The sequence below is a fragment of the Chaetura pelagica genome, unplaced genomic scaffold, assembly GCF_000747805.2.
Source record: "Chaetura pelagica isolate M959 unplaced genomic scaffold, ChaPel_1.0 scaffold275, whole genome shotgun sequence".
Classification (NCBI taxonomy): domain Eukaryota; kingdom Metazoa; phylum Chordata; class Aves; order Apodiformes; family Apodidae; genus Chaetura; species Chaetura pelagica.
In genome coordinates this window covers 6,270,045-6,283,767 of record NW_009953486.1, presented here as the reverse complement: position 1 = coordinate 6,283,767, position 13,723 = coordinate 6,270,045, and the positions used below count along the sequence as shown (strand labels likewise).

The following is a 13,723-nucleotide window of genomic DNA, read 5'->3' as shown; positions in this document are numbered from 1 at the left end:
TCAAAGGTGTTGAAGACAATTTTTTTCTTTGAAATTCTTCCTGCTGCATGTTTCTATGTCACACAAACAGAAAGAAAAGCACATTCTAGTAGGTATTGCTGAGGATAAACCTCTGCTCATGTGATACTTGGGTCTGGTTTTAAAAAGCAGCGTTGTGGAGTAATAACAAAATCCAAAAAGGTTGGGAAGGACAGAAGAGCAGGGTTCCTGGGTTTTTTTGTGGGTTATTTTTTATTTTTTAATTGGAAATGCATAAACACTACGCACCACTGCTTGCTTAGCATTCTGACTAACATTCTTGCTCTGCTTAACCTAATTTCCTTAAGCAGGCAGAGATTCATATTCACAGAAGAGGGAGGACTGTAACACCCTTGGCTTGCCATCAGGACTCCACAAACAAACTGTGTACAATGTACAGGACTGTGCAGAGAGCAAAACCCACACTGAATGTCTTGAGGGAAGCCAGCTGTGGAATATGCAGTTTTGAATTTCCCTCTTAAAGCTAGTGGAGTGCAATGCAGTGTCACCATCATTTATTTGGTAAGAAGTGAGAAGTGAGCAGTGCTGCCAGCAGCAGCCCGGGCAGCGGCTTTGCTCAGTCTGTGCCACAAGCCCCATTGTGGGGCTTAGCACTTACCACCTAGGCTTAGAGATCCCCAGGCAAGAACAAAATCCATCCAAATATTTATTCCTGAAAAGAGACAACTTTCTACAAAGCTCTGAGGCTAAGGCAGAACTCTAGGAAGGCATACAATTTATTTACCATGTGCTTGAGAGCAAGCAAGCTCTACAAGAGACACTTGTTCCGAATTACAATGCTCTCTCTAGGGACAGCTCTGTTGATAACATGAAGAATGTTTAACTGAATATCAGAGATTAAAACAATCTGCTTCTGCCAGCTCCAAAACACAAAGGCCATTACTGTTATATACAGAAATAAAGCCAGAATATTGGAAAGGGAACTGAAAGAAAAAAAAAAGCCCTGTGTTACCCTTGGTTATCAGGGTTTTTTTTTTAAGGGTGGAGGAAAAGAAGTCTCTAGATTGTTCACTTAAACTAATGTAATCAGCTTCACAATGTTGAAGAAGCAGCCCTAAGCTTTGTCTATTCATTCACACCATTTAGTTATCTTTCCTGTTTATCTAAGAGGCACACACAGGACCAGAATGAAGGTTAGTCTTTACAATACGACAAATCTACTGCTTTCTTATTTTTGAAGGTAAACAAGCCTTTCTGTGAAACTGAAATGCAGATAACAGAGCTGTGTAACATTAAGTGTGACATGAGACAGAACATGAAATTCCTGGACTTGGTGGTGCATCCCCTGGGTGCAGGTCTGTTGGTCAAGTGCAAACACAGATAAATTGCAATTCAAACTACCAGCTTTGTCAAAATCTCTCATTTTATATCATTCTTGCAGTGCATGACAACTCTGCAGCTAAACTATGTACAGATCAAAATTAACTGATGAGTCAAAAATAATCAGTTTCACATAAATGGCAAGATTAAGTTCTGGCCATAAATCTGCTTCATGAGATCTTAGCAGAAGAAAATTTGGATTTTATTTGTTGCTTTTCACCTGAAAAGAAAGCAAGATTTTTACAGCTAAGTTTTTATAACGTCTTATAAATGTGGATTTGGAAATGTTTTTACTCGGGAAAAAGTTAAAAGTGGGTAACTGTTTAACAGGAAACACCATCAAAGGGAACATGCCACACACAGTGAAGTTTATCTGGATCTGTAGCACCACCTATAGATGATACAAAATTACTTCATGCTCATAAAACCCTGCATGCAGAGGCCCTCTGTACCAATGAGGGTAGGAAAACTAACGCCACTTTTCAGTTGCCAAATTGTAGTACAGTTGCACCTTCAAGTTTTCAGATCGGGTACGATTTTCTACAGCTGCAATCTTGCCTACCAGCAGCTGGTGTAAGTAACTCCAAACTTTCATCTCAAAAATGAGTATCACTCCTTCTGTATTGACATAAAGCCACCAGCTTTAAACCCAGAGCAGCACACTTCCAGCAGCGCCTGTCCAACAGCCCAGGCTGAAGCTTCTTCAGAAAAGAAAACTCCCATCACTGGGGACTCCTAACATGCAAGCTCCTTAGTTGGGCTACCTGAACTCTGTAGCCACATGACTTGTAGAAATAAAAACATAATTATCCTTGAGATCACCAGCCTCCATAAAATCAACCAGCAGAAATACTGGGAAGATGGTGTGTGACCAAGCAGACAGAGGCAGACTTACTGGTGACAAAACCAAGTACATGAGGGCAGATCAATTTAAGTTATTTTGCCTTAAAATAAAGGAAAAATATATAATTGGCACTCTCAACTGCTCCAACTCTGGTTTGATCTTGCTTCTAGTTTACCAACTACTTTGCTATGCCAGTGCAACAGCTATGCTGTAAACTGGACCACTGAGATGACCTGAAAAAGCCCACCTCCCTCTCCAGGTGAAACAGAATTGAACTTCAACTGCACTGAGCATCCTCAAGCTTGCTCTCCTGCAGCTCAGCTGCCTCCCCAGCACATGGCACAACCTGGGCAGCTCAGCCCTGCCAGGCACTGGTCTCCTGGGAAAGCACACATCATCATGTACTTACCTCTCATGCTTTTTATCTTCCAACTGCTTTATAAGTAGTCTCAACACAGTTGAAATGTAACAGTTAGGTCTGTGCTACAGGCACAACATAGTAAAAACCTTCCAGCCTACTTAAAATTTATATAAAACCAGGTGTGCTCAGTGACTTGGAACTGGGCCTCGTCAGCTCCTCATATCACCCACCTGAAGGGAAGAGGTAACTAACAGGTGACAAACTTGAATCACCAGAAAAGTTGGAGAATGTAGTAGGAAAGTGTATGGAATAATAAACCCTGAAATACAACTGTCAAGTAAACATAGAACTTGACATTTCAGTACAGCACAGGGCTAGGAAACAAGTCTGTAATAACACCTTTTTCATCAAGCATTTATGAAGCTTCTCCCTCTAACTGGAGTGTGGTCTTCTCTGACAATGACAAGTGTCAGGCACACTGCCAGACAGTTCAAAGCAAAACCTAGATTTTAAAACCAAGATTATTTGGAATTGCTTTTTTGCTTTAAAAAAAACATTGATTTAGAATTAAGGATCAGGAAGGCAGAAGATCTATGGATCTTCAAAAATAGTACAAGATAAAAATTTTAAACTGGAGGCCTATTCAGAAAGTGGCCCTAATTAGACAGCCTGTATAATTTTTCCAGGCATGTTTGTAGCACATGAAGCAATCATTCAATGTCTCCCACTAGCAAATACTGTGAAATTCAACTTGACTTGGATTCCCCAAGAGGGAATCTCAGAGCTAGTTTTAAGAACAGGCTCTTTTGGTTTACATGCATGTTAACAATCGTCCTTGGAATGCTGTCTGGCTTTGAAATCATCTCTGACTTCTGCAGACACAGGCACCTACAGAGCTATCTATTTTCCCAAGTTGAGAGGCAGTTTCTTTAACTAGATAGTATATTCACTACCAAACTATTAGCTACCACTACAAGAATGCTCACAAGATAGGGGTGATTTCAAATACAGCTTAGAATTCATTCATTATAGAAATGTGCATCATTAATTTGGTAAATTACTACCTCACTGTGATCCAATCTGAATTTATGCTAGAGTGTCAGACCTTGGATTAGAATCTATTATTTTTTTATTATTATTTTAAATGGAACAAATTCCATCTTTTACTTTTTTCCTTTAACTTAAAAAGAACAGAGCAAAAAATGTAACGCACTTTTACTACCTGTGTAACTACAAACAGGCAGCATAAAAATAAAACCAAAATCTAAGTAGTGTTTGTAAAAAATATATTTGCAGTTGTTTTTGTTCTTTAAAACACAGGTGCCTCTGACAGAGAAGACGCTGCCATATATTTAAATTTGCAATACTGTTCTTGCTAGGAAAGTTAGTTATTACTAGTGGATGGACAAAATTCTTTTGTTTTCTAAAAATAATCACCTGGTCTCCTTCAAAAGCATTTCCAGATTAGGTGCCAGGTGCTAGCAACTGCTACGGATAATAGGGAACAGCCCCCTTAAGCTTTACTAGGGCTGCATTAGATCCAGTAGCAGACATTTCTTACAGATCAACAATCATCCAGGTGCAGTTAATGCATACTGAACATGTAACTGAAACAGATTTCACTTAAAAATATACTTCAGAATAGCTTGGACTATTACCTTTTCATGTGTGCATAAGGAATGAGTCTGCTCTGATGGTTATTCATCATAAGGTGAGGCTTTCTTATTTTAGCCAGCATGACACAAGAATCCTATTTTGGGAAGCTTACTGCTTGGTGAGATTGTCAAGAGTTGCTTCGGTGCTCAGATTTTATGAAGAACACAGCCTCCTATTTCAACAGAGGCACATGAATAAACACATCCTCTTTTTCACATACAAGATGTATGTGTCCATGTACAGACAAGTAAAATGTGTGAGTGGAAGGTATTTGGTTGTAGGACAAATCCTGCATTCACTTATGTCCTGTGCATTTCTGTTGAATCCAGCACTGCCTCTGAGACTGAAATTTGTTTATTAACATTCCTGTGTAACTAATCTGGTATGGAGTCAGCTGGACACAGCAAAGCTGTATGGGCTCCACTTTGAATAATAGAATAGGTCTGCTTAGGGGCTTCTGTGTGAGAGGATGAAGAAAAGATAGGAGGAGGGGGAGCTGAAGTGGACACTGTTATGCTTTGACCTCCATCACTAACCACAGTCACTTCTGTTGCTCCTTCTTGTATCAAAGCATTAAGGCCTTCCAAGTCAGAGCAGCTGATTCCAGAGCTGGTGATGAAAGCTTGGTTTGCTGAAGCATCATGACTGCTGACAGGAGCAGCTGGGATCAGGGCTTGATGTAAAGCACTTCCATCACTCTGGTCATGAGTTGTGAGAAGAACTGCTGGTTGTGCCACAGGCCCTGCTTCGCCCTGAGATATGGGAGGTGGAGGTGGTGCCAACAAACTGACTTGGCCAAGAAGCTGCAAGCGGCTGTTGGCTGAGAGGTCTTCCTGATTCTGGCTAACTAGCGTAGGAGGCACGACATTCACTGATGCAGCTTGAACAATACTGTTAGTCTGAGGGACCTGATGACCCACAATGATCTTAACCCTTCCCTCATTGTACGGAGAAACCTGAGCAGCCTGAAGTGGGACCTGGAGGTGACTGACGGTAATTGGGGCACTGGTCTGCCGACTGGGATCCATCTGGAGCTGTAGAACAGCCAGTTCAGTATTTTTAGATCCATTATACATACTGTGTTGCTTCTTATGGCTCCTAAGAGAATCTTCTCGGACAAAGGAAGCATCACACAGGTCACACTTAAATGCCTTCTTGGCATCCAGTTTAGCAACCTGCCTGGAACCACCCTGCTTTGGCCTATCTCCTTCCTTCTTCTCCACTGTTTGCTTCTTGGTCTTGACTTTGTCACCATGTGCTTTCCTCACATGGGTTGTCAGGTTGCTCCGCTGTTTGGTATCAAAACTGCAGAATTCACACTTGAAAGGACGATCTTTGCAGTGAATCCGCTCGTGCACTTTCAGAGCTGCCTTGTTGGAGCAAGAGTAGTTGCACTCTGAGCACTTCACGGGCTGCTCAGGCTGATGAGTTCTTATGTGGTGCCGAAGGCTTGTTTTGTTTCCACACTGGAAGTCACACTCTGGACACTTCAGAGTATTTTCCATGCTGTGCTTTATACGAATGTGTGATTTTAGATTTCCTTTCATGGCACATCGGACCTCACAGAACTCACATTTGTAAGGTTTCTCACCAGAATGAACACGCATGTGCCTCTTCAGGTCTGAATTGATTTTAAATTTAGCAGGACACATCTGACATTGGAAAGGAGCATCTCCTGTCAACAAAAAATACAGTTTAAATTACAGATGGGACACCAAGATCCATTGGAAAGACCAGTACTGTAATGAATTGTGTACACCTGACTTGTTCTAAATATCTGTAAACTGTCAACATATTTACAAGATTTAGAGAACTTTACCAGCACAGTATATATCACCTGGTCTAGCATTTTGTGTGCAAACTCGCCATGAGCATGCCTGCCCACATTGGTTGCTTTTTCATGTTTGCATCTTAAGGATTCTCCATTTTTAGTTCATTTTGTGTTCGGTGTGCTCCAGAGAAGTGACTGAAGTGTCTCATTTGTCCCTCTTTAGCAACAGTATATTTCATCTAGTACTGAAATTAATAAAAATAAACAATGTAACTTTAACAGTTGTATTTGTGAAGTCTAAGAAAACAGCATAAATACATGTATGTCTTGAGTTTACACTTCAAGATTTACAAGGAGGTTTGCAGGCTAACTGTAAGCCTAGGTAAGTAGTAGTCTACTGCAGAGACAGATGCTTAAAAGGCACCAGCCTGGCTGCTCCACCATAGATTCCTTACTGCCTTTCTTGTACCAACATCTTCTCACATTGTGAGTTAGATTAACTGACAAGAAAAACTCATTACTTCTTCTGGCCTGGTTCATGTGGTGCAGCACAAATACTATTGCTGGCACAGGAAGGCAGTGTAAACTCTTTGTCTAGAGTACAGGGAGATGTAGGTACAGAAGTCATACCTAGGTCAGTGTCAGTTGACTGCACAACTATAGCATTATTACAGCTATGGAAGAAAAAAAAGATGGATCACAGCTACATAAATACATCTGGAAAAGACAAATGTGAGACAAATGAAACATGCATGCAAGTCCGTGACTCTGGGGAAATGTGCTTACACACAGAAGTAACATTAAGCTTTTGTTTTTCTGGCACTACAGCAACTGAGAAAGATTATTTGCCCCATGTAACACATCTCATCATGTTCCACACAGCACTTCAACAAAATCTAGTATCAGTTTGTAATCATGCAATATCAGTTTGCATCCATGCAAACGGGTACATAAGATATTAATCCATGGTTTTTAAAAACTTTTTTTGGAGTAATGCTGATCCAGAAACCTAACAGTGAAGTTGAAAGTTAGGTCAAATTCTTAACTTATAAAGCATGAAAAATAAACACATTCATCTGGCAAGATCTCTGTAAGCCTGTTTATGTTAGACTTCCTACACAAATAACCATTTCAATTGCCCGGATCTAACCCACTAATTTGCATTTTATTTACAGGCTTGTGGCACAGCATAAATGACCAAATCTGAAGTCACTCAAAAAGATCCAAAGTAAACCTATCAACCCAACTAAATAACTGTTAACTTTTTTCTTCACTCTAAATATGTAGTTCTCTAAACACCTAAGCATGAAGTATTCAGGCATTATTTTTAAAAAGTGGAAGAATTGTATTAGGTTCTTTGATACCCTTGGTGGGGGAAGGAAAAATAAAGTACATTTAGCTCAGTAAGCATTTATCATCTTTCATAATCTAACTGCAAATGGCGGATTTATTTTGTAAGTTAATATTTTATAGAGTTTTTGATAGCTGTATAATTTTGCATAATTTGCTTATCCAGCTACATATGTTATAGATTTAGCTGCATATTTTTCAAATCAAGTTGTGGCCTACTGTGCTAATCCATGTATCTCCTTAATAATTGAGATACATGGTGTATTATCTGTATTAAACAGATTTTATTAATGAAGATGCACTGTTTGTTCATCTAGTTTATTTTATAGTCTTAGCTGCACACTCAGCTACTAGATTTTTATCTACTTTGCTGATGAAGGCACAGTACATATTTCAATGACTTAATTTGCACGTCAGGGTAGCACAATACGTGAAAATGAATTAGTAATTTTACCAAATACAGCAAACTATGTTGGTTCTGTCTATTTAAAGAGTGGTCTATTACGTATATTTACATTTCTGTCCACATATAATTGATACCTACAGGCTATGGCTTAAAAAACTCCAACCAAGTGTCTCATCCTCGAATTATTAGCTGTAGTTTTACTCAAATTAACAGGAAGTGATCTTTGGATGACTGGTTCAACAAGTAATGCTATGTACATGACCTCAGTCTGTGCAATGTAAATTACACTCACTTTCTAGAGAATGACTAATTTAATTCCAGTAAGCAATGTATTCCACACAGCAGTCTTACTTTTCCCCTAGAACTGTCTGTGTGCATAACAGCTTTGTAACTTAACAAGTAATAAATTACTTTCCAAATTCTCGTGCCTCCTTTCAGCGAATCAAAAAAGTCCTTTTACAAAAGAGGATTTAATTTGGAGAAATGGAAGAGACAAGAATGAAGACTTGCATTTTAGCATCAACAAACTGATCTGCCAGAAAGAAAGAAGGTAGCCAAAATCACTTTCCATATTGTAATACTTAAAGCCACAAAGATCTAACTCTGCTGGAAGGAGAACTATGGTCACTCATGGGGCTCTCCCACAGCCAAATTCAGAGCATACCTGGCCATGTGTGTAAATGCACAACTATGCCTGACATGGGGAAAATGCACTATCATTTAGTGTGTTTACTACCAGATAACTGCTCGTAACAGCCCGTACTATTTTGACTGACCATCACATCTTCTTGTACAGTCACAGAAAGAGGGGAAACCTGTAAAACCACTGCCTGATAGTCCTGTCTGTTCCATCACAGCAGATTTGTGAAGTATAAAAGATTCTTCTCTGCTAGAGACAGATTGGTTTAACTCTCCCCTCCTTCACAATACACAAGATATTTCTTTCTTTTATCTACTCAGAAAAAATCCCACCTTTCACACATCTGAACTAATGTTGTTTAGTACTTGAATTCAGTATCAATGTAGGACAGGTTCAAAACTAATCTAGTAATCACTGAACCAGAACCACCTTGCAGCTAAAATTCACAGAACTAATCAAATATATAAAAGACAACACAGAAACTAATCTAGTACCCTGGATTAGGTGAAAAACAACATACAAAGACAACAGTATAGCAGTATCTTTACAGCTAATTTCTTTTAGGAACCATCTGTAAGAGAAATCCGATTAAAAGGAAATTTAAGCAAATAATGGAAATATAAAGTGATATAATGTTTAGAAGCCTGGAGGCTAAAGATTTCTATCCACAGAGCAGCAATTATATGGGCAGAATAACAATTTTGGCTGCTCATAGAATCATGGAATGCCAGGTTGGAAGGGACCTCAAGGATAATCTGGTCCAACCTTTACAGGTAATGCTATAGTTTAAATGAGATGACCCAGCACCCTGTCAAGCTGTCTTGAAACTGTCCAATGTAGGGGAATATACCACATCCCTTGGGAGATTACTGCAATGTCTAACTGTTCTCATGGTGAAGAATTTTCTTCATACTACACTGTTAAGGTCCATCAGTGTGCACATGGAAGATACCACAAAGAAAGGTCAAAAGAAGGTGTACCTTAAATTGGGAATTATTTTCTAATTTATTGATACAGGGAAAAGAAAATTCTTTTTCTTAAAAAATTAAAAGCTGAGGTTTGCATTGATATAATTAGCTCAATTGTAAAATAATGTCAGGACTTCTAATACAGCGGACCAGATTTGAGAGACACACACAGGAACCTACATGCTCTTAATCAATCAATCAGTTCCTTCAGTTCTACTGGTTTAAGAATGTCCAATAGGCACTTTCAAGAAATTCACAGAAGCCGGATGCCCAAATGCTGCTCAGAATTCAAAGGGGCCCTTGCTGGCCCCTCGACACCTACAGACCTTTTACAATCTCCCTTGTGACCTTCAGGCCTTTGCAGCTTTGCATTCCCCTATACCTGTGTGTGATCTGAGATGCACAGTCAGCTGGCTGGAGTTGCGGCTTGCGTAGGGACAGATCTGGCATTTAAAGGGTCTCTCGTTGGAGTGGATGCGCTGGTGCTTGTTGAGGCTGCTGCTGTCAGCAGCAGCATAGTCACAGTGCCTGCACTTGTAGGGCTTCACTCCGCTGTGGGAGCGCATGTGCATCTTCAGCTTGTCCTTACGGCTAAAGCATTTGTTGCAAACTTCACATTTATGGGGCCTGTCTCCTGAAACAAACAGGAGAGCATCAATGCATCAGGAATTTTTTAACTGTGAGGATGCTGTTGCAATAAAATAAAATAAAAAAGCACAAACTAATTGCTTAATAGGAATGGGGCTAGTTTTCTGAAGTTAGACACAGGATTTCAGCAGCCAGCAAGTCAGCTAAGAACACTTCTGTGCTCCTGAAGGCTGCACGCTCAGTCGCAACACATTCAGAAGACCTTTTGGAACTTTCTCCCTTTATAACTCTGAAACAGCAGATTAAGGGGAAGGAAGATGAAATGTTGGAATCACTGTTTCAGGATTTAAAGAACAAATGAGGTTCACGCACCACCACCACCACATTGCACCCCAATAAACACATGGTCTGCACCTCAGAAATTCAATTATGCCTCAAATTGATGTCCAGTGTTTGTGTGTCAAAGTTGCGAGTGGTACTGCCCACAGCTGGACATGGCTAACACAAAAAGGGCAGTTCCTCAGGCATGGAGAACTACAAGATTCAAATGTACAGAAATACGTTGACATTCTATCTAATTCATATATAGATATGTTACTTTGTAGAAAAATACATCTTTGCAAAAAGCCAAAAGGAGGAAACCAATAAAAAAAAAATAAAATAGCAACTATATAAACCTGTGTGTGTTCGTAGATGACGTTCCATATCCTTCATACCATAGGAAGTCTTGAACTGGCAACCTGAAAATGGTAAGAGTAAGGTAATTAAATTAGTGGAAAAATTTAATGAAATAATAAAAATATATTACCATATTCTGGGCACTATGTTCTTTTCAAGAACATTTAAAATTCAGTATTAATAGAAAATTAATCCCCCATCTTGTTTACACACATCTACTGAAAATAGTGACTGGCTTACCTATGAACTTCAGCTTTCTAGTGCTTCCCCTAGGAGGCAATTCACTCTCTACATTACTGCTTTCTCTAAGTTTTGAAACAAACTCTCTACAACCTCTGCCCAGGATTTGAGATGCTCTTTACAGTACACAGGGGATGGTAGGGGAACTAATTAATTCCATATATGACTTCAAGCTAGTGTAACTGGGAACTCAGGTAACAGTTGCCATTCAGGACTTCTGTCCAAGTGGAAAGTGCTACAGTTTTAGACCACAGAAATGAATGGTAAGCATTTGAAACATGCTTTTCAAACAAAGGCAAGCTTGTAAAAAGAGACTGTAACTTCTGTTCCCATTCATATGGCTCATCTAAATGGCTGCCTCTGCACACATTTTCTGCATATTGCATAGTTTTTAGTCATTCACATCTCAAAACACTTTGGTACCATCCATCTTTATAAACACGGTAATTGAAGAAAGACAAAACATATAATGCAAGATGCACATGTATTTCTCATGTACAACAACGCCAGTTAGCAGAAAGGTAACATGACTCTGCTCTAACATTGCTACGAGTGTGGGCACAGGCCAATGTCTATATACAAACCCACTGCAGCATTGCCAGAGCACACCACAGTACAGGACCAACATCTAAGGACATATGAAATCAATACCCAAGCTACTACTTGTATCAAAGGTAGAACATCACACCTTTAGTAAGTAGGTTGTCTTTCAGGTTCTGCGTGTCTTAAATACTTAAGACAGAGCTCTTGTGCATGTGAAACCTATCAATTTTATAATGAAAAGGAAAAAAGTACAGGCCACGTCATACCTGGATAGCAGCAGTTTAGTTTCTTCTGTGTAAGTGAGGAAGTAGATTTTCTTGAACGTGCTTTTGGTGGTGTAGAGACGACAGCAGCAGCTGGAGCCTCAGTGCTTTCACTGGGCAGGTAGGTTTGATAGCCATGCTCAAAAACAAACTCTGGTGCAGAAACTAAACACATAAAAGAGCTCAATTTGAAAACATTAACTTCTCCAATCAGGAAAATGTAGTTATTTTCTAGTTTCATAATGAATTCTCTGTTTGTTTTTTTTTTTCCCCAGCACCATTCCTGTTCCTCATTTCCCATTCAGCCAGGCGAGAGGGAAAGAAGAAAGGCTTTTCTGTCCTTTGCTATCAGTGACAATTCTGTCAACATCTGATGAGCCACACCAAACCCAGAACAACCCCATGCAGGCCCACTTATCTCCCTCTGAATCCGATCTGACAGCACCACCCAGTTTCTTGAGAAGTTCAGCTTCTTCTGATGCCTGTACAGGTCTTGCATTAATAGAGGTATTTTTGTTTCTCAACACTGGCCCACTACACTACACTACAGCCCAAGAGAGAAAAAAATCAAGTTATTTAGATGGCAAATATCATCCAAAATGCATCATGTAAACAACTCTCTTCTAAACTGCTAAAAAAGTTCAGCTTCTTTCAATTATACTGTTTTCAGCTGTTACTCACAAGAATAACAGGTAAAACTATCTTGGCCAAACTAACAGCTTTTAAATCAATTAAACGATGCTATACCCCAAAAGGGCAGAAGGACAGAACTGCCCTGATTTTACAGATGAGTAAATATGAAGCAGAAAAATGACTCATCCAAAACTCACACCAAGTTGAGAGATTGTAATACAAAAATTCCTGGAAGTGAGCCCTGAATTCAGTTTGTTTCACTGCTGTTCCAGATTCTCTGCCCTAATCTGTCTATCCCAATTAAAGTAAAAGAACATAGATTTCAGTAAGGTCCAAAATTAAAATAAAGGAAAACTATATATAGAAGGGCAAACCTTCAGACACGGAACAAAATTCTAGTTTTACTTAAGTGTTTGCAGCCTCAGGACTTCAGTTTAGCCTTCACATAGGAGAAATTTTGAGTAATATTTTTCCTGCCAATTAGTTGTGGGAGCAATGGTAGGGAATGCAGTGTTCTCACATAAAAAGGCCTGGATTGGCGCCCGAAAGCAATTCTGTGTCTGTTTTTCATCAAGAACACTCTTAAAAAAGAGAATGCATAGTAATTTGATTATTTTTCATAAGTATTGACAATTTTAATTAGTTTGCACAAGTTGGTTATACAACACATTAGACTTAAGCAATTCTCTAAGTGAATTTGCTAATTGAGATGCAAGTTAAGCAACTGCTGTCACACCAAAACCAAGCAGACAAGCAAACCACTGCTGTTTTCTTCTTCTTCTGCCTGCAGGTACGTGATGACTGATGTGAAAACTGCTATTTTAACTGGGTGTGACGGGGACACACGAGCAGAGGGATCCGTAACGTCACCGCTTTGCACGAGTTTGGTGCTTTCAAACTCCAGATATGTCACACCAACATACCTGTGATGGTTTGGGTCTCTGAAGCAATGGTCCTGGTTGCGGTTTGTGCCTGTGTGGATGGCACCGTTTCTTCCGACACAAACTGGACCGTGCTGGCGGCCCCAGCTGCTGCCCTGGTGAGCTGGCAGCCGCTCTGCTTGTGTCCCACGAAGGCATCGAGGTTATTGAACTGCTGCTTGCAGATGCCACAGATGTGGATGTCGGGGGTGAGCTCCACCAGCACGGTGGTGCCGCCGGGAACTGGGGAAACAGGGACAGGGTCACGAGCTCGCCCTGAGGGAATCGCACTGCTTGAAACCGCTTATGACTGACACGGACGCGCGGAAAACCGACCCGCGTGGCGGGGCCCGGCCCACGGCTGCGGGGATCGGCGCCGGGCCGGAGGGGCCCTCGGGCCAGGAACGCGGTGCCCCGACACGTTTCCCCGCAGGCCTCAGGGTCCCGGGGGGGGGATCCCCGCACCCCCCGGCCCGCAGCCCCTCCCGGGCCCCGCCCCCCAG

The 13,723-nt window shown here is 40.5% G+C and overlaps 1 protein-coding gene across 1 annotated transcript in view; it reads right to left on the bottom strand.

Annotated features, from left to right (window-relative positions):
• Positions 1–4,549: 4,549 nt before the first annotated feature.
• ZFP64 (ZFP64 zinc finger protein) overlaps positions 4,550–13,723 on the bottom strand; it is a 10,195-nt gene continuing 1,021 nt past the window's right edge. Inside the window, exons 2-6 of the mRNA XM_009998759.1 lie at positions 13,224–13,496; positions 11,671–11,832; positions 10,621–10,683; positions 9,738–9,989; positions 4,550–5,895 (exon numbers count right to left, since the gene is read on the bottom strand). Of these exons, the coding sequence (XP_009997061.1) occupies positions 4,595–5,895; positions 9,738–9,989; positions 10,621–10,683; positions 11,671–11,832; positions 13,224–13,496 (2,051 nt within the window). The 3' untranslated portion in view covers positions 4,550–4,594. The remainder of the gene's footprint in view (positions 5,896–9,737; positions 9,990–10,620; positions 10,684–11,670; positions 11,833–13,223; positions 13,497–13,723) is intronic.